Raw genomic sequence first — 21,602 nt, forward strand, 5'->3', positions numbered from 1 at the left:
AGGAAACTAGCACATTTTTTAAACACATGAATATTCTGCAAATGTAGATCTTGTTTAAATATTGAACAATATGTTGGTTGCAAATACTGTCTTCAAGTAAGCTAAAAAGTGATATTCTTTGATAATTTTACTCAAAACATCATGCCATGGCTGTAGGACAGTCCTACTACCAGAGACAATTGTACTGTACCAATTAATACCATAGTGGTAAAAAAAATACTAAATTAAAGGTAATTTTAGCAACATCTATTGGCAGCCAGTGGAAACTAAAACAACACCGAGAAGCCTGTGTCTTCCTCCGACTATAGCAAATCATGTGGAAAAACAGAGACAAGAGAAATCATGTATTGGGATTTCCACACAGAAATTTCAGACATATCATCTGAACTCAGAGTACACTAGAGACACAGTAGGTAGGAGTGTGTTTGGTATGCCGGTACCTGCACAACGTTACTAAATGTTACTCGAAATATCTACATCTCCAGCGGGTACAAAATGGCATGGGTATATGGTGGTTAATTTTATACCTAAATCAACAAACGCACAGTAGGAAAAGCGGTGTAGATACAATTATAGCGATGTTTCCCTCAACACTTGAAAACAAGAGAGCCATCATTAATGTTATTAGTAACACCTGTGCTTTTATTGTGACAAGTCAAAATGGCTGCTGCGGAAAAGGTCTGTATTGCTCTTGTTTTTAATTGCTGTGTTTATTAAACTTTTTAGTAAACTAATTGATTTCTACATGATATAGTTTTTATCTGCTCGTACTCACACTGTATAAAACGCCGTTGTTAGCGAAATACATCAATAAATCAATAACAACAACAATGTTGTTAAAGTTATACTTGCACATAAACTGCCACTTTCTATCTTTTTTTAATTTGGTACCTGGTCTCAAACCTGAAGCTGCTATATTTATTGTGCAGACATACTCCCCTGTATTGTGCAATAAAGTTGTTATAAAATGCTGTTAGTTAGTTTAGTAATGTAAATTTGAACCGTAGACCGTCATAAGGGTTATATCTATTTTATACAGTATAGTTTTTAGCAGGTCTCTGTACATGATGTTCATTACTCCACCATTAGGTCGCGCTGTTGTGTAACGTTTCTCTTAGCTGTCGCTCATTTAATGACGTCGTATCAACGCGACTGAAACGTAAAACCTACAACAGCGGCCTGTGTTTTCACTCGAGCGCTGTAATTTTTTTGTCTTTGGTGGAGGATTTGTCTCTACAGTCCGTCACCATCATGAAACTTGTCAGGTAAGTGATAGTGAAAAGTCGCTATTTATTCAATGCTGTGATGTGCGATAATAAAAACAACGCGATGCTGATGGATTAATTTAGATGTAAACGGAGAGACGGTGAAGAGGCGGGAAGCGGTGAACGAGATGAATGGTGTTACAATGGCGGTGCTTCAGTCTTTGAAATAATACGACAGATGCGTACACATTTGAGGTGTCCTTACTAACTGTTGAACTGTGGCTTTAGCTGTAAAGTCGCGCAGGTATTATAGACGCAATGTTTGCTAACTAACGTTAGCTTTAACAAACATAGCTAACTTAACATTACCTACCTGAATGGTAACTAGAAAGTTAACGCACAGGCCCTGTATCTTTGTCTTCAAACTTAAGTTAGCGCATTTAGTTGCTAAAAACCAAGCCACCGCCAGAGAGACGTGTAGTCATTTATCATTCATTCTCAAATCAAATTTTGGAGGATTTGTTATCTCTCCCACCAGAGTACTTAGCTATGTTTTGTTGCTGAAAGCTAACGTTAAACAACCGGCAGTTAGGCAGCGTTAGCTAATCGCAGGTTAAACACGATGTATAATGTTCGTGTAGAATTGGGAAACGTTGAGCTAAAAAAAACACAATGTGTTTACACTAATCTTGTTCAATACTACTTACAGGTTTTTGATGAAACTCAGCCATGAGACGGTTACCATTGAACTAAAGAATGGCACCCAGGTCCATGGCACCATTACAGGTAAGAGCCAGCTGGTGCATTATTAAATTGTGTTGGAGTTGCCCCTTGTACAGGTATACTGCAGTGAAATATTGTTCAAAGTTCAGTTGTCATGATTCAAGTTTAGATTTCATTTGATCACAAAATGCACCCACAGGCAATACTAAACACACTCCAGTAGCCAGTTTATTAAGCTAATGCAGGCTAATGCAACAGTCCTGCAATAAATCATACCTTCATGAAGTTTATAATCTTTGATTGTTGAAACGGTCTCAGGCAGTTAGTTCCCCTTCAGCTTTTAATTTGAATGGATGTTGGCTTGTTTATGTTCATTTTCAAGTTTTTCCCATCCTTGTTTCCTTTCTTTTCCCATTTAGGTGTTGATGTGAGCATGAACACCCACCTGAAAGCGGTGAAAATGACCCTGAAAAACAGGGAGCCCACTCAGCTGGAATCACTGAGTATCCGTGGCAACAATATTCGCTACTTTATCCTTCCTGACAGCCTCCCACTGGACACCTTGCTGGTTGATATCGAGCCAAAGGTCAAGTCCAAGAAGAGAGAAGCAGGTATGTTAAAACAGCAGAGAAAACCATAGCAGGCTATGCATGCATGTATGTATGTGCCAGAGCAGTTTGGGAGTTTTGTAAAGGCTTGATTATTAGCAAACATACCTTAAGGTATTTCCATAATGTTTGCTCTGGGCACAGTGTAATGTTTCTGAGAAATGTCTCAGTTGTCCCATTAAGATTATGCTGTACAGACCTTTTAAGAAGAGACAAGTGTCCTAATCCACACACTGCTAATCTTGATTTAAACTTGATCTGTTTAAGGCAAAGTATCTCTAATACATCTTCATGATAGAAGCCTGACACCGACTGTAGGGGTGTAAGAAAATATCGATACAAATGAGCATCGCAATATTATGTTTTGCAAGACTGTATCGATTCAAACATGCAAAGATTCGTGGCAGATAGCGGTTCATTTTGTATTGTTTAAACCCCCGACCGCTAGATAGCAGTGTTGTAATCTATCTTCAACCATTTGGCTCTTCCACTCTGAACAAAATTGTATCAGTTTTATTTGCCAGTGACATTGGTGAAGAAAATGCTGGGTAGTGATATCCGATAAGCAGTTAGCTCTTAAAATCGAGGACTCCGACAAAGACCAGTCAAGAGCACATCTGCAGGGATATCACTAAACTAAAATTTACATTACCATAAGCTAATGTCAGTTCTGACGTAGATGCTACACGCCGCTGTCCTGCTCCTTCACTTGGGTGAAAGAGCTAGAGAGTGGAGAACTAGTAATGCGCCTTCACGTTCATAAACTGGCTGCTTTGTCTGGCCATAAGCGCACGGCACATTTAAATTAGGGCTGCCACCTCTTAGTCGATTAGTCGACTAATCGGTCGTTTTGGTCTTAGTCGACTAAGATTTCTTTAGTTGATAAGTCATTTTTTATGCTTATTCATGCTTAATTACTCATTTCCAAGAAACTTATGGGCACATTTCTGGTAAACACGAGATTTAAAGTGGTACTTTTGCAGGATTAATTGTGGAGAAAGTCAGCTTTACAGATGGTTAATTAACTATATTTATATTGTGCTTTTCTAGTCTTAACCACCTCAAAGAGCACAGCTCTGTCGATTACATCAACTAATCGATTAATCGACAATCATAAGTGTTAGTCGACTAAGAATTTCTTTAGTCGAGGACAGCCCTAATTTAAATACACAGTTGCTAGTTTGGCTTACCGGCTGTAAAGTGCTGGGCTAGACAATACCTGGAACTAAGAGGTTGAGAGAATATATGTTAACAAGGAACTTGTTTTCAATTTAAATTAATAATTAGAAAGGTAGATATCTTAATTTGGTTAATGTATTTTCATTTATTGGTGTCAGTTAAGGAAGGCTGTGTTAAGTTGCCTTTTCTGTATTGTTTTAACATAACTGTAGCCGTGGGGCCAGTGCTTAAAAATATTAACGTCTATCACTGACTGAGTTTTCCTAAAATTGTCATTTTAAAAAATCACATTATTACAGTATCATTATATCGTAATATACTGTATATCAATATTGATTCGTAACCACTTTGTCATGCTGTGTATCATATCGCCAGATTCTTGCCAATACACAGTCCTTTAGGGCTGTACCGAATACAATTTTTTTTTTTTTTTTTTTGAGCTTCGGTGCTTTTCAAAAGTGAATATTCGCTTCGGTGGTGGCGGGGGAAACTAACATTTTCAACTACACTTTAAGGCAGCTTTTGGGAAAAGAGAGAAAATAAAGGCGAGAGATAAAGCCACTGCTTTGTTATTGCAGGACACAGTCACAAACTCCTGGGCAGTGTTTGTTTCGTAGTGTTAAACTATTTAACTATAACGTTACGGGACTTGCACGCTGCGACTAACCACAGCAGGTTGACGTCGGGTTGCCTTTCTCCTAAAGTCGATTCAGACTTAACTTTTTTGCAGCAGGCATTCAAAACAAACCGAAAGACCGGCGTTTTTTACCGGACTGTCTGACGAGTGACACTGACGCAGTGTATGAATGAATGCTCACCCAGCGCATCACTGTATTGGCATTATGCACAGCCGTAACTAACGTGTTACTATGTTTACCTTTTTATCAAATCGCCTGAAGACGACACCAGGCTGCTACAGTATAACCATACAGACCTCTACACGCTTCAGACTGCTCGCTTGTACAGTGTTTCCCACAGGTTGAGAATTTACTTGTGGTGGTGGGTAGCACGGGATGTGCCGGCGCAGCTTGTGATGGCTGGGTTCAGTAATAAACTAGTCAAACAAAGGTTTAACTATTTATTGAAAAAAATGACTACATAAGATAATTTAGGAAGAAAAAACTATTTACACATTAAACAAACCAGACTTCACGAGGTGGAGGGGCTGGAGGCTGCTGGTCTGTGTGCTATAAAATTACATTGTTGATGGGGACAAAATGTAATTCAGATTGTATCTACCTGGGCAGCTATCCATCTACCTGTAAGTAAAACAAGTTTTAAAAAAAACAAGGAAAACCTACGTATGGGAAACACTGTAACTACACATTTCTTCGTTCTTGGCTGAGATGGACGACCGCTGCATTAATTAGCTAGCGGACATTTAGCAAGCAGCTTAATCCCGACAAAACAACACCATGAATTTCAGCGTGCATGCATGTTTAAAAAAAAAAACTAAAAAAAAACCTGAATATTCAAATCCCAAAATTGAATGCCTACCCATCGAATGAATGTTCGGCTCCTGTCCTACAGTCCTTACAGACCAACATCTCAGCAGTGGTGAAAGTAAGAGGTGCTGACAGTGACAGTAGAGAAATATAAACACTTCACTTTGTTGTGCTGGGGTGCCAATGAGAGGATTCAAACCCACATTTTTCTTTTTGGTTATACCCAAAATTGTGTCAAACCATGGATTTTGTTACAATGCATGGACACCCCCTTAATTTGAACTTGATCTGTTTAGAAAGTAGTGCATGGATTTTGTGCTTGTATGTTGTGGGTGATTAACTATAATCGGACTGCAAGTTATAAACACTTAGGCTGTCAACAAATAATGATTAGGAAAAGTTTGATTTTATACGGCAACACTTTGTTGGCTGTCATTAACCACCTGTACACAAGTTATTTGTCTTGTTTATAGTGTCAGTGTCTCCTTTGTGAAAGTGGCACTAAGGTGGCTGTGTTTAAATTCTCTCTGCAGGACAAATTCTGCCTAGTTTCCTTTGTCCTTTTTTTAGAACCAACCCACTGGTTTTTGTTGCTTGTCTCTTGCAAATAGTTTCCTCACCTTTATGCAGGGTCTTTGTATACATTTATATAGCTTATACATTTAGAAACTTAGTAATGAGTAGATATTCACAAGTGGGTTTAGCTGGTTTAAATGTTGAGTGGCCCACATTACTATACTGTGACACCCAACATGCCTGTGCATGTTTGACACGTTTCTGACTAACTTTTCTGTGTCTTCCCAGTGGCTGGACGGGGACGAGGCAGGGGGCGAGGGCGTGGCAGAGGAAGGGGACGAGGTCGGGGTGGCCCGAGGAGATGATCACCAGGTCGTACATTTGCAGACCACCACCCCACTGTTTGTACAGGATTTTTTTCTTTGCTCGGAGGAAACATTTTGTGAATTTCCATGTTTTCAGTTTTGTTTTTTCATTATTTTGTACATTAAAATGGATAGAGGTAAAGAGGAATAAATGTGACTCTGTGTATTATTGCACCATTAGTAAGAGGGTTTGTTCACTAAATATAATTTATACTACACACATTACACACAGGCCTGAATTACACACACATGCTCAGTATGGATGGATGGATGGATGGAAAGAATGTTTTCATTACATGGCTGAATAAAATATATTTGCATGGAAATGTTTTTAAAAAATGAAAAGAGACCTTTTTTTTTTTTTTAAAGATTATTTTTTGGGCTTTTTAGAGACCATTTATTTAGTCAAATAGTGCATAGTGGCTCTCAGAAAGTGATTGTGGTCAAAGTTAATCTGCTTAATAAAGCATATGCAGTATATAAATGAATGTGTAGTTACAGTTTCAATGTGAGCCTTGAAACTGGCAGTTTGGTAAATTTGTTTTTGTAAAATAGCCTTTGATTTTTTTTCTCTGAATGAAACATTAAAATGGCTTCAGTTAAATAGCAGTCTATACCACCTAATTAACTAATCACGTATAAAACTAAATTAAAAAATCAAACCATACTCCAACCCTTATGTTACCTGTACAGGGGTTGGAGTAGTGTTTTGATTCAAAACCCTGTACAGGTAACATTAGGGTTGGAGTATTTTTAATTTAGTTTTATACGCGATTAGTTAATTAGGTGGTATAGACTGCTATTTAACTAAAGTCATGTTAATGTTTCATTCAGAGTTAAAAAAATCAAAGGCTATGTGGGTTGTTGTATTTCAAAAGAGCGTCATCTTACCCGGAAGTAAACAGAAATGAGCCAAACTAAAATACTACAAATGACATCAGATAATCGTTGATTACTGCCTATGTCAACAACACTGTGGTCTTCTGTCCAGTCTTGCTGCCTCATCAGGCAGGAAACCACGGATATCAAAGTGTCCGTTGCCAACGGTCGCTTCATGTTTTTCGCTTTTGGAAGTAACTTATGTATTCTGTCCAGTCTTGCGGTCTTCTGTCCAGTCTTGCTGTCTTGTCCGACGGGAAACCACGGATATCAAAATATGTCCGATTCCAACGGTAGCTTCATGTATTTCGCTTTTGGAAGTAACTTATTAAAGGAAAGACTGCAACTGGCAAATCCCTCTGCGACATTTTACACTACCGGCCGACTAAAGGTAACGTTAACAAATAGCTAAGTTTGTAGAATAAAATAGCGCTTTTTGTTTTCACTATTACCAATATGGCGTTCAGGTCATGTGGGAATTACAAAATACCCAATGTTTTGTATCTTCTATCCTGAAGATACAGTGCCTGTACAGCAAATATGACACACAAATCAATGGTAAATAACATAGATAAGTTGATTAGCCTACACTTATTTGTCCGGCGGTATGAACGCTTCAAGTCAGGATCCAGTCTGCGGTCGTCGACATGAACGCAGCATTGTCTTTCTCGTAAATGTACCATGGTGTCACTACTAAAGGTAAATGAAACGGCAGAGGGAAGGGATGTAGTAGTAATGCTGTTTTAGCTAGCTAGTTGTAACCATTGTTGGTATGCTAAACCCCGGTTACTTCATTGCTGGTTATATTGTCACATTTTAGCTAGTTGGTTGCGAGGTGCCCGTTTAACTTGGGACATTTCACTTATATAACGGGTAATAGCTTAATTAGCTAACGTTACCGTTTTTAGGGCGCAACGGCTAGTAACATCAGTTATATGCTACATAGCGCCTCTCCTTGGTAAAGTGACCTGATAATGTACTTTACGGTGTCCCAATATAGAAAACTAACTAGTGACTTTACGACCTGTTTGGTTCAGGTAGGAGGGGGGACATATTGACGGGGGAACAGTCTTCCGACACAACTGGTTAATTATTTTCACATATTGGCCCACCTAAATGATTACTAGGCTAGTTTTAGCATCAGCTGTAACAACAGGGACAGAGTGTGCTATGCTGTGATGACTAACAACAAACAGGCTCACTGGGGACACTGCTGAAAACACAAACCTAGAACCCCTCTTTACATCACACTGAAACAAAAGGCATTTTGTTTAAAATGCAAAATCCCTCATCGCCGTTCGAAGCCTTTTGTCCTTTACCTCTTACCCCGTTTGTTTGCTTGTGTGTTGTGTGCAGGATTATGAGTTGAACTTTGGCCTGTGGGAGAAACATGTGGACAACAGTTGGCATGGTGGAGTGGCCACCATTAAATCCTGTCCAGGGGCAGAAGTGTGGGGGGTAATCTGGACTTTGAGCAACGAAAACCTCCCGAGCCTAGACAAGTGAGACACATAAACACACAGCTGTCTTTCTGTTCATGTTTGTCAGTTTAACCAACCCACTGCGTGGTTCTTCTCGTTGTGTTCTCAGCCAGGAAGGGGTGAGTCAGGGAAAGTACTCTCCACTGGAGGTTTCTGTGGAGACTGAAAATGGACTCATGATCTGCAGGTCTTATCAGATGAACAATTTCCACGCCTGCCTTCCCTCTCCTCAGTACAAACAGGTGTGTGCATGTGAACACAAACGGGTCCAAAGACAACACACTTGACTTAAAAAAGCCTATACTATGCAATAAAGGACACATTCCAATTCACTTAGTCCAATGTTTTTGTGAATAAATTCTCTTGTTTTATATAAGGTGGTGTGTCTGGGTGCAGAGCAGAATGGACTTCCGGGAGATTACCTGAAGAGGCTGAAGGCCATTCAAACCAACAACTACACTGGCCCCTCAATCCTTGATCGAATCCAAACGGCCAAGTAGAGATTGAAAGTTCACATTCTTTACTCTTTGAAAACACCAGTTGGGAAAAAACAACCTCACCACAAGGTCCATTTAGTAGCTGTTCTGAGAACATAAGGAGCAGAATAGTAACAATAAATAGTGTTATAACTGATAACTACATTTTTTAAACCTCTATTTCTAAGGTCAAAACTGAATCTGTAACACTGAGGCCAGATGTTTGTAATGCATGGACATAATGAGACGTGGCTGTGCCACACCTACCATGGCTTTTATTTTGAGCCACCGTCAAACAATTTATGTATTTTATTTTAGAGCCATCACAATTGAAGACTCAAAATGTATGTGACAGGCAGAAGATCCTTACATTTTATTAGTTTTCAGGGGAATAATAAACATCGGTGAAACAACCTCAAGACTTCATTCTGCTCAGCATTTATTCTGACTTTAACCAATATGTTCTATTTCTGCTGGTAAGGAATAAAGACTGGCCGGAAGTTTTGCATTATTTACCAGGTCATTCAGTTACAGGTGAAATGAAAAAAACCTTGGGGGTGCTTTAACACAGCTTGATTTAAAATGAAAGGTTTAATTACAATGACTGAATCACTTATGTAAAAGGAAACCACTTTATTTGTTACAACACCGTGGCATTGGACAGAATGATAATTTGTAGGCCTACTTTTCCTAACATTTGTCAGTCCTCTAGGAATTATAAAATATGTGCAAGTACAAAAAAAACACCTGTCAGGAGAAAAGAATATACGGTGAACACCCAATAACGTGTTTATACTTTGTTGAATCTAGGTAAATTTCCAAAAGCAAATGTGTAGACTTCACAATGGCACAAATCATAATTTCATTTGACAATAAAACAAAAGGTTCATGCAAGCAACATGGTCAGAGATGTATAGTAACCAAGAATGCAGAAACCTGAAAACGCAAACATTTGTACATTCTTAAGAATTTGGCTTCAAAACCGCAATATGAACATTCACCTATTACCTTCTGCAGGAGTTGGTGAGCAAGAAACATGTTCCCCTTAATCAGTTTAAATCTAGGGGGGGGGGGGAGTGGTGGTCATCTAAAAGTAAAAAAGAAAAATAACAAAACTGCACAAACAGGTCCAAATATGTGGGGGGATATAGAAAGAAAAGCATAATATAATGAAAAACCAAGTCTATGTTGAAGTGTGCACTTAAGTCTTGATATCGGCAGACTAGCATGATGTAGGAATCACAATTTTGTACAAAATAGGCTTAAATAAAGGGTGCAAGAAAAGCTGCTTCCATGGGCAAATCAGTGCTCAAGTTGAAGTCAGTAGCCATTGTTGAATGAAAGATTGTAACCAGCTAAATACTGTTGCCACTCAACAGTCTGACACCATTATATCTTGCAGACAATGAATCTGTATCATAATGATGTTCTCTGCATTCATGTGAAAATTGGGATATGGACAACTAACAATTTACTGAAGTCAAACAAAACACTATTGATGTGGTTTATATTAAGAGACTGACCACACAGGTAACTGCATGATGAACTTTTCTAGCGACGGTCAACACAAAAGGCCATAATTAAAGTATCTGGGTTGTTATCTTGTAATCTGGGTTTTAAATTAGGGACATCTGCATTTGTTCCGTTTTCACACATTTTTTTAACTCAATTTCATCTGCTCCACCTGTTCCCCATCCGTAACTTTCTCATTTCCACTTTCATCCATTGGTTCTGGTCCACCCTCACTGTTTTCCATCTGCTCCGTTGAATCAGCAGGCGGCTGCTCTGTGGTGTCGGCCGGCTTCTGTTCGGGGATCATGAGATTGTGCTTGACCTTGTTCAGTTCTGTCATGTTGAAGCCGAGGAAAATGGCAGCACTGTTCCTACTGAGACTCTTCATGCACTTGCTGCGCTTCTTGCTGAAGTGGGCCGCCAACTCTGGTTTTGTGAGGGACAGCCTCTTGCACAGCTCTTCGGTCTCGGCTTTGGTGGCATAGGGGTTCAGGTTGAAGTATTTGGATATGAAGTCTCTGCGCTGATCGCCGTAGCGGCGCTCCATCGGGTTGGGTTCCAACAGCAGCTTCACTGTGGGATCCATCTGAATCACAGGCTCTGGCGGGGGCAGCAACTTCTCATTCTCTCGCTTCTTGCGCATAGCCGCCTTTTTCTCTCGCTCTAGTTTGTTGGTCATCATGACCTCCCTCCATGCAACCTCCAGCCTCTTCTGAGACTGCAGCTCTGCTACGTTCTCTGGACGCACTGCAGCGGGTGCAGCTGGAATTACACGCGCTGGAGCTATAGTTTGTTTCATAGTCGGCGCTTGTGGCATTTGGAGAAAGTAGAGTTGCTTCTGAGCTGGTTTTGGTGGCTGCGGTGGTGCTCCTGTAGTTGTGGGTGGCGTTGGTTGTTTTGGTGAACACCGGCATCGCTGAATGTGGAGCATCACTGCCTGCTGGGTGACCTTTCCTGTGTACACACCATTGCAGTATATGCACTTGAAAGCCTCTGTCTTGAGGATAGCATGAATGGTGGGTGCTACTAAGTGTTTTTGCTTCAGGTGCTGAAGGTGTTTGGATTCATTTTCAAACTTTTCATCACAGAATGGACAATAGGCACTGTTGATTTTCGCAGGTGCTGAGCAGATTTCTGGCTGGCTGCTGGGCTGCAACTTGAAGAAGATCAGGTCGAGGGAACTTGTGACCAGGGCAAGATTGACCTCGGTGTCTCCTAAGACCTCTTTTGGTGCGGTGGTGTGGACGTCAAAGTAAGGGAACAGGATTCCTCCAATACCTTTAGAGTAGACCCTGTACTTCTGCCTCAGAAAATCACAGTATGGCTTGCTTGTGGGATTGTGCTGCTTTACATGCTCAGCGAGCTGTTTGATTGAAAAGAACAAAGCTGAGCAATACAAACAATTCAGGCCATGGAGCAGGTGTTGGAAGACGCTTTTTTCTGATAGAAGAATTTTGCACGTTAGACATTTGACAGTTTTGTCTGGCATTTTCTTCAAGAATGCAGCTCGTGCCGCCACACTTTCTGACTTGGATGTAGTGGATTTTGTCTGGTGAGCAACCTCTGTATGCATGTCAAAGACATTGGAAGGAAAAAGTTCATTGCAGAGGGGACAGGTAATCCACTTCTTAGTTGGTGGTGTGGAGTTCCTGGTTTGCTCAACAGTCTTGAGGTTGGTACCTGTGCTCTGAGAGACAGGCACTGCTAATTGCAGTGGAGCAAAAGTGTATGTGGGCATGCCATTTATTTTGTTGCCAGTCGGAATCAGGTGACTCAGCAAGGACTGTGAAGTCAGCATGGTACCTTGAAGGGCGATTTGGTTTGCTGGTGCATTTTGTGTGACCACAGCAGGCTTAGATACTGCTCCTGTTCCAGCTGCCATGTTGGCCTGCAGTCCTGACGGGAGAAGGATTTGCTGCACTTGTGGAGTCTGTTGTAGTTGAGCAGAAGCAGGAGTTATAGCCATAGGTGCCCGTTTAAAAGACACGTTAGAAACCATGGGAAGCTGGACCATAGATTGTCCTTGGGGCAAAGCACTTCGGATGGCTATTGTGGCACCAGGCTGGAGCAAACCTTTAGCTTCCGCACTAGCTAGCTGCACTAGCGCGGACGCTTGAGGGGGCAGAAAAGCTTGGTTGGTTCTGGGGGCACAGATCAGAGTCGTACTGTTTGGAGTTCCCTGTATTTTCTGTAATGCCACCACAGTCTCAGTAGGTTGGTCATTGCTTGGTAAAGCCAAGGACTTACTGTTCAACATTTGAGGTTGTTGTGGTTTAGGAGCAATGCTTGGAAATGTCACAAACATGCCATTCCCATTAGGTGTTGTTTTAATGGTGTAGTTCTTGTTCTCATAAATCATACTCTGCACTTGTGTACTGACTGAATAGTGTGATGGCTCAACCAGCATGTGATGCAACATTTGGTCTAGGCTTCCAGCGTTCACTTTGCACACCTTACAGCAGTAGACCTTTATCGATGAAGTCCCTTGAGGGTGTAATCTGTAACCAATATACTGTTCTGCTAACCTGTCCAGGTGCTTGAGAATGATGTGCTTCTTCATCCCAAAGATAGAGGAGTTTGGAAATCCACATTTTCGACATTGATACCGCTCACTTCCACAATGGGTGGGTTGAGACCCTCCCGTCTGCCGTTGTATAGAGTTGGCATGGAAGAACAGCATGTGCTTCTTGAGATACTTGGGGGTTCCAACGAAGACGCACTGAGCACAGGGTGCCAGTGCACAGAATGACTGCATATATCCATGGCAACGAGAGACATGGCTCCTGAAGTTGTAGATGTTTGTAGAAGAGTACTTGCACAGGGTACAGCATAGAGGTCGAGACCGATAAGGCCACTGAATAGAAAGATGAAGAGTTAAATTTGCACAGTGGGCACTAAGTATTTAACATTCATACCAAGCTACACATAGAAATACACAGAAATATGGAATGACTACTTTCCTCTTTAATGACAATTTAATCCACTAGACAGGTATGGGTTTACTTACAGATCAGTAACATTTTGAATTTTTTAACAAATACTCAAACTAGCAAATAATCAAACGTGTCATATTCACCCTTTTCTTTAGTCTTTTGTATCCGTATGTGATATCGTCCCAATCAGTTTCCTGAAAGGCCTCTTCTTCATCTGAGTTCTTCTCAGAGTTTTCATTGAGATCCTGCACAGTAAACACACAAACACATTTTCACAATGTCAAAAAATGTATGTATTAGAAGACCTGTTTAAAGTTGTTCAAGTAAATAAGGCCATTTGGCCTACAGTTTAAATAGCAATGCATCATACAGTATGAATTTATTATATATGGAATTTGTACGTTTTTACTGTGCACCTAGCTTAAACTACTGCAGTATAATTAAAAAGCCCTGCAATAAATTCTACCTTCATGAAAGTTACAATGATCAGTTACTGTTGAAATTGCAGTCTGTATTGCATTATGCTGAGGTTTCCAATACTTTGTCCACCCCATTTATATTATGAGTAGAGTACAAATTAAAAGCACTGCTGTGTAATGCAGCACAACAAACTACAGAGTCCAAAATTACATTTAAATTGAAGCAACACCTCACATAATCTTCATGAAGGTAGGATTCATTTTATTAAGCCTGTTAGTTTTAGGGGAATGACCCTAATAAACTGACAACTGAGTGCATGTTTCACAAATACATTTTTACCCTGAAAAGTTAGAAGCAGCCATTAGATAATTGTGGTGGAGTAAAAAGTACTTCCCTTTTAAATGTAGAAGTATAGTCACACAATATGGAAATAAATCAAGTACCAGCGCCTCAACACAGTACGTCATTCATCTGCACCTGTGTTAAACCCGTACACTCATAGATGCAGTGCAATTGAGAAATAGTTTAACTTGACATCATATCGCCCCACCCCTAGATATAGAACATTGTTCTATATCTATGGCCCAACCCATAGATATAGACCCCACTTGTTGCCATAACAACCAAAGACCCTCTGAATTGCATTCTTTCAATGTCACCATCATCATTAAATTCCAATCTGATTTTAATGTGTTTTAAGATTGTTTTAAGATCACAGGACGTTGACTGACTAAAAGCCTGCCATTGGCCGCCTATTTCAGACCGAATTCTCCTCCCCTTCCACTATCTGCATGTTACCAGTTTAACCGAGCACCGTTGCTGCACCCTGGGCTTAGCGGCGCCCAGGACAATTGTGATTAGCTAAAGAAATAAAAACAACCCAGTGTTTTTTTTTCTCTCCCTCTCTGCAGAATTAGGGACAGTCACACATATGCGAATGCAGGTGAGTGATGATCGCCTGCTGAGGCCGATATTCGTTAGAGATGTTCCGATACCAGTATCAGTAAAGTTCTGTGGCATTCATTGTTCATGTTTCACAAAGAGTTTAACCTGAGCCAGACCGACAACAAAGATAGAAATAATATCACATCCATACAGGGATAGTAGTACACAGTTGTTAAAACATAATAAAATATATGACACACTGGTATCGGATCGGTACCGGCCGATACACAAGTTCAGGTATCAGAATCGACATCAGGAAGCAAAAAATGGTATCGGGCCATCTCTAATATTCGTGCTGCGTCATCAACGGTCAAAGTTTACCAAGTTAAACTACATGCGAATTTGCTTCTTCGCCCCTTCGCTCGCATAAGTGAACAGGAGGCAGATAATTGCCAATGTTGATTTCAAGCATGTGAACGTGGCTTTATGAGTCTGATTACAGCTGCGGTGGGGTGGGCCTGTTGAGCCCACTGATTTCATTGGTTCGTAGAGGGCAAGAACGTCCACTGATTATGACTGGCTATTGGTTTTCTTCTGCTCTACTTTACTTTCAGATTTCTGTGCAAAAGATACATTTAAATCATATATTTTGATTTTCAAAACTTGACAATCACTGTAATCCCAAAAGAATCTCTACACGCATTTGAGTCACAAAAAAATATCTAGAAATATTGGTGCCTTTCTCATAAAATTTCAATAGAAAAACCCTAAGAATTATGTTTATTTGCACTGTACAACTATGTTTAATGTTTACACAAGACAGAAGTTCATTTAATATTTATAGTTCAATTAGAAAACTTGATTGGTGGGGAACATACTTTACCTTTTGTCATATCTTAAATTATTTTACCATCAATTGTGACTGATAAGACACATGGGGCATAACTTGTACCAACTAGATCTTAACAAAGCTTGCTAGCTAATAATGTTGCTAATTAATCATTTCTATTTTAATAATAGAATGCTGGTAGCGAAACGTTTTAACTTGTTTAAAAATTGTCAAATTAGTTCTCTTTTGTGTGCCACATAGCACAATTACACCTCAGATATTAGAGACAAATCTTGGGCATGGCTGCCCTTTTTGTCCTTCTAATCAACAGAGTAGTACAAAAAACTCCCAAGGAGCAATGCAACAAGTAACGTTAGCCTACACTGCAGCAAGTCTAAAAGGAAGTCAGGTGGGTGCTCTCTAAAGGGGTTGCGTTACCTGGCGCGTTTTCACTCTCAGCTTAACAAACTCGCCATGCTCCGCTGGGTGATGAGTCTTCAAGTGCCTTATTACATTTGTTGTGTTAAAATTAAAAGGCATTTGCTTCAGGAATTATTTTATCCCGTTTTGCTTTTGCAACTAAAGCCTGCTTGAAAGCAGCGGGAATAAAGGTTTGTTTTTTTCCTTGTCCCAGTCGGCACTAGGGCTGTTGGAACGAATTCCAAAAGTTGAATATAATTTGAATAGTAAAAAAAATCAATACTATTCAAATGCTGAAATTACTATTCAAATGTGATTTTTATTTTTTTTTTATAAATAGGTTGGCTAACGTAAGCTAATCTCCCTCTTCCCATGTCATGTCTAATGAACAATAAAAGTTACGGGAGTGAGAAACAAGGCATTGTGAGCTAACGTTAAGTACCGAGTAACTAAGTTAGTACTTTAAAATCGACATCCACCGAGCCAAAATGCTTATGTTTAGGGATGTCACGAGAACCGATACTTGCGATACCTTCCGGTTCTGAAATGACAAAACACCGACGATGCCAATTTTTTTGAAGCACCATTAGCGCCGATGCCAGCGTTAGCAGCATCGGTGCTGCGCCTCTTCCAGAACTGATGGGGGCAGTATACGCTTCAGAGTGTTCCAGTAGATACATTCAGAAGTAGGAGGTCACAAACAAGTGACCGAAGTCACGCCTTTCTACTTCCGGTACATGGGACATATCAGAGAATTTTGAAAAACTATGAACGAGAGTCTACGGAGATAAGATTCTACCTGACCTAAAAAACGGCATGTTCACTGCAAACTCACGGTCCTCTCTTCCTGATTTACAGCCCCCCTCTCTTGGCTTCAAATAACTCACCGTTGTCGTCTACGGCCGCTGAACAGGCTACACGTTGTAAACAATCGTGGCCCGCTTGCCTGCTCCTCCGGTAATGTTAGCTAGCAGTTAGCATGGCGCCGTTAGCCACGGTTAGCCAGGACCAGTCGAGATCACTTTACTGGCAGTGTCTCAATTGTTTTTGCGAGTAACCAACTCTGGTACTCTAGCTATATAATTCAATGTGAGTACACAAATGTTGAAATGACATAAAATGTCTCCATCTTTCAAATACATTTCCAATATTTACCTGTGGTTTGTAACGTCTCTGGTCACGCAACTGTTAGAAACACTGTTGTTTTTGCACAGTACCTTTTGAAAAGATGCCTGGAAGTCTGGAATGTGTCTGGGGACACTAGTTGTTGCACTATGACCATTAATTGCACTTTATTATGTTGTTCTATGCTCTATTGCACATGTTTTAATTGAAAATTGATAATTTTCAAATATTTTAATAAAGAAGTTCATGTTTCAAGTTAAAGTACATGGAATCTTAGAAAATCCTTTTTTTTTTTACCGTGGTATCGAAATCGGCATCGAGAATCGTGTTATTTCACTGGTATTGGCACCGACTACTGAAGTTTTGGTATCCTACTTATGTTAACATTAGTTAGCTCGTTCTGGTTTCCTAACTGCATCGCGAGTTGTAAGTGCTTAGCTGGGAGCTTCATGGAGACAGCTAAAGTTTATGTTGAATATCGGCCAATAACGATCATCGGCTGATCAATCGGAATAGTTGTTGAATTGCTTGCTAGAAGCAGGCTAGCTAGCTTTGTTAAGATTGAGTTGGTTCCAGTTACTTATGTTAATGTAACACTATGCAATTGTTAGTTTGCCCCACTTGTTTCATCGAAGTCACAAATAATGGTAAATTGATTTAAGAATATGACAAAACACAAGTTAAATTGTACTTCCAACTGAATGTGAAGCCACTGATTGGACTGACACAAACAGGATAAAACAGCAGTCAGTAAAGTTATGTGTGGCTGCAATCAGATACGTCAGTATTACAAGATTCAGTGGTTACATTTTGGACAGAAACCCTGATGACCAACAAATTTATCACAACTATAATTACCATAGTGTTTGTAACTGTTTAAAGCTATTATAAAAAGCAAAAATATATACATTTTAAGCCAACCTATCTTATATAAAGTGTAAATTACACTTACTGGCTTTCAATCAGACCCAAATATTAAAAGGCATCTTTAATGATTTTCCAAGATAAAACATACCTTCAACAGGTTTTGGCAATCTTCCAGGCCGATCTCACCTAGGATGTTTTTCACCGCCTTGCGACCCCTTCGGATCTTGTCAATATTTCCAACTGGATACTGATACATTATTCCTCACAAGCCTTGTAGAGGAAAACAAGCTTTAATGTTATGGAGCAAAACAAAAAAATACTTAAAGCTACAACAAAAGTACTTAACTAAATCTTTTTTTTTTTCATTCATAGTCACAGCATTTCCCAGTCAAGGCCAAAAAGTAACCACTATTTGAGTAAAATAATGATTCCACTTTTTACTGCAGCCCCAAATATTGTACAGTTTGGTGAATGGAGACTGTATAAATGAAGAATAGCAAGCAGAAAAATGCACACCCAGGGGAGAATGTAAAAGGCAAACACAATCAATGCAATTAGCTGTGGTCAGTTAATATGTGCAGGACAAGCCTATCCAACGTTTATTATGTTAAGAAAAAGTTGTTAGAAAAGGTACTCCTATACAAAAAATAATATAACGTTACTGTACTAAGAATTGAGAGGCTAAATAGTAACTGCAACATACATTGCTATAAAAATTGTGAAACATGAACATATAAAAACATGACTACACATAGATATTGTCTGCATAAGCATTGTGGTATCCAAATAACATAACAGTTAGCTAAGTGACTGCAACAGCTAATTTCACACTTAACGATAAGTATCTAATAATATATGATTACGAACCATTCACTGATGGTTAAGAAAAACTTATTTTAGTGAGTTAAAGTGTTTGATTTAGATCACCTAACGTTACAAACTAAAACCTTGCCGTCCATGCTAACACTGCTCAGTGTATGCTTGCCACACTGGAGACATTAAAAAGACCCTGACAGCACGCGGACAGCAATAAGCCGGCCACGCCGCTTCTTCCTACTTGAGGATGCCCACAGCCTCCTCGCAGATATTTACCTCGTATAATTTTCGGTGTATGTTAACGTTGACGTTAGTTGTCGCTGTGCCACCTCCGACAGGGCTAACGTTTTCCACTTCCACTGGTCGTCAACTGTGTGTGTCGGTGAGCTGCGTCAGCGCTGCACATAGATACTCATCCGAGCAGCATCCTCTGTCTATACACACCGCTGCATGAATAATATAGTCAAATATGAATGATAATATTTGCGAACCACCCCCAAAGATAAGTTATTTTTGGTCCCGCTTTTGTCCCTTTCTTCCCCTTAATAAGGAAAAAATGGCGCACAAGTTCAGGATCTGACGTAGCAGTCTTCATTTGCATACTGCACAAACTGACCAATAGGAGGCTTCCCAGCATAAAAACTAAATAAGTTTTTATTCTTTTACCAATACTGTCAGCCATTGTTCAAGAGTGTCCAAGTGATCCATTTTATATTCCTGTTTTTGAATTAAATGTAATAACTGACTTGTTAATTGGACTTTTGTAATCTACAACAGATAGCTAGGTCGGGGGGCGTGGCTACTGCGACCCCCACTGGCAGTCACGTGTTACATGACTAAGGCTATCCAATGAGCTGTCGAAAAAATGAGCTAAATGGGTGGGTCCATGTCTTATGACGTCATATCATGCTACTTTTTTTAGCCAATTACATTGAACCACCATTTTGATAGGAGAGGAAGTGAAATTGATAGGTTAGATGTGTTTTAGCTAGCATAGCATAACGTTTTAGGACTTGTTGGCAATGTTTAACAATTACAGAAAAAATAAATGGCTAGCTACCATTGCGTAGCAATTTATTCCAATGACGAGACCTAATTTTATTTTTATGGTCAGTCATACCTACTTGTAAAAGTAGATTCAAATCTTCTTTACATTAACAATCTTATGTTCGGCCGCCTACCAATTTACAAACACATTCACTCTTGCAGGAGTTGAGCAAAATCCGACCGAGTCTGAAATACGGCCTACCAAATAAACTTTACGAACAAAGGTCAGTTTGTTTGGAGATAAATCGCCAATTCATCAAAGCAACAATTTGACGTTACTACATGTTCGTCTTGGACTCATGACAATTTCCTGCGTTATCAATCTACCGCACCATTTCTAACAACAGAATGCATTTTATTAGGTATTTCACAGTACCACAAGCCCAGATGTTAATACAGTCCTTTATCCCCACCAATACATGCTGTAATTGGTCATTACAATTCCCCCACTTATCCAATCCCTAACTTGACCACTGGAAATGCTTTTCACAGTTATGTTGCATGAAGCAGGGTAGTGTTAAATAATGTAATGACCTAATTTAAAAGATGACTAACAAGATCACATCTAGCATTTTTTCCTCTGGTCAGGCAATGCAAACCAGGATGATTTAATTTTCTGGGCATACAGTAAAACATGAAGTAAAGTGTCAACAATTATAATGGCTGTGCTGCAGCTGATTGCACTGCAGCATTTCCCATAGGTAAGACTGCTGAAGGACAACTGAGTTAGATGACATCATCTCTAAACCCAAAGTAGAGAAGAAAGGGAGAAGAGATTTTTTTTACTGTCAGTTTCCCTCATGTCAAACCAATACAAGGTTATGCCACCAAACAGAATCAACAACTTAAGAATTCATTCATGCTTGCTCAAAGTGAACAGGCTGTAAACCAAGTTGTCCTCAAGTCATTTCAAATCTATCTGTGTTGTAACCTTGTAATTTGTAGACTAGTTAATCAGCTGCTATTGTATTATTGCCACCACCACTATCAAACACCATGACCATTTCTTTTTTATACACTCTATAAAACACCTTCTGACCATGGCGACATGCAGCGAGTATGTGTACAGTGGACAGTCAGAAAGTGTTTAAAATCATTTTGAAGAAGAGGAAGTCAATGGCTTCACATTAGACGTGTATTCATTAATCTGTCCTTAATATTTTAACAATGTTGAGGCTCCGAGTGAGCAATGGCTGAAGCTACCTACTACAGTATATGATAGCAGTACATTGTGCTTCATGAACAATCAAGCAAGGATCTTATCAGAAGCTTTATAAGCAGGTGAGAGCTGAGTGTCTTCTTCAGGGATAGACAGGACATGTAAGAAAATGTACATGCAGTATGGAAAATTATCAACATTTGTCTTATCTAGCCAGCAGGTCACCCTGGCAACCTGATCTGAATTTCCACCTCTAAATTTCTTTAATTACTGAATTTACAGATGGCTGGTTAGTGTGAAACAGGCCTCAGAACTGTATACAGTATAAACAGATACTCTAATGTACAGTGCCAAGAGGACACATTGTAGATGCTGAGCTCTTTAATTAGACTGTAATTGAAGTGGCATTTATTATAGTTGTCATCAAAGCACATGCCGGTTTTCTTTACAACAAACAGCAGCCCATTTCACTGATGAAATGCTCTTTTCTGGTTTAAGATGACACTGTAGTGCTCCGCTATCTTGTAATATACATCTAAACTGAATTACAGATCCAATTATCTTTGTAAAATACATACTATCATCAAAACACATTAAAATACTGTACTAGTGTACTATTAGGATGAATCAGCCACAAGGGAGAGCTCATTCCTGGCTGCAAACAGCCTAAGCAGCCCTAAATCTGGATTAGATTGTTTCCAGGAAATTCAAC

At 39.7% G+C, this 21,602-nt stretch overlaps 3 protein-coding genes across 3 annotated transcripts; 2 read left to right on the forward strand and 1 right to left on the reverse strand.

Annotated features, from left to right (window-relative positions):
- The first annotated feature begins 1,029 nt into the window (after positions 1 to 1,029).
- snrpd1 (small nuclear ribonucleoprotein D1 polypeptide) lies at positions 1,030 to 6,213 on the forward strand. Its single transcript, XM_031296330.2, has 4 exons — positions 1,030 to 1,265; positions 1,915 to 1,991; positions 2,348 to 2,539; positions 5,965 to 6,213. Exons 1-4 carry the CDS (start codon positions 1,252 to 1,254, stop codon positions 6,039 to 6,041), a joined length of 360 nt encoding a protein of 119 aa, XP_031152190.1. The 5' UTR covers positions 1,030 to 1,251; the 3' UTR covers positions 6,042 to 6,213.
- A 788-nt stretch (positions 6,214 to 7,001) lies between these two features.
- Positions 7,002 to 9,289, forward strand: ggcta (gamma-glutamylcyclotransferase a). Its single transcript, XM_031296328.2, has 4 exons — positions 7,002 to 7,311; positions 8,277 to 8,422; positions 8,511 to 8,643; positions 8,779 to 9,289. Exons 1-4 carry the CDS (start codon positions 7,003 to 7,005, stop codon positions 8,899 to 8,901), a joined length of 711 nt encoding a protein of 236 aa, XP_031152188.1. The 5' UTR covers position 7,002; the 3' UTR covers positions 8,902 to 9,289.
- Positions 9,290 to 9,490: 201 nt separating this feature from the next.
- adnp2b (ADNP homeobox 2b) lies at positions 9,491 to 19,276 on the reverse strand. Its single transcript, XM_031296327.2, has 4 exons — positions 18,961 to 19,276; positions 18,017 to 18,138; positions 13,466 to 13,567; positions 9,491 to 13,243 (listed from the first exon to the last, which is right to left on the reverse strand). The coding sequence occupies exons 2-4, from the start codon at positions 18,122 to 18,124 to the stop codon at positions 10,538 to 10,540; spliced, it is 2,916 nt and encodes a 971-aa protein (XP_031152187.1). The 5' UTR covers positions 18,125 to 18,138; positions 18,961 to 19,276; the 3' UTR covers positions 9,491 to 10,537.
- Positions 19,277 to 21,602: the final 2,326 nt, after the last annotated feature.

The sequence above is a fragment of the Sander lucioperca genome, chromosome 16 (genome assembly GCF_008315115.2).
Source record: "Sander lucioperca isolate FBNREF2018 chromosome 16, SLUC_FBN_1.2, whole genome shotgun sequence".
Lineage (NCBI taxonomy): Eukaryota > Metazoa > Chordata > Actinopteri > Perciformes > Percidae > Sander > Sander lucioperca.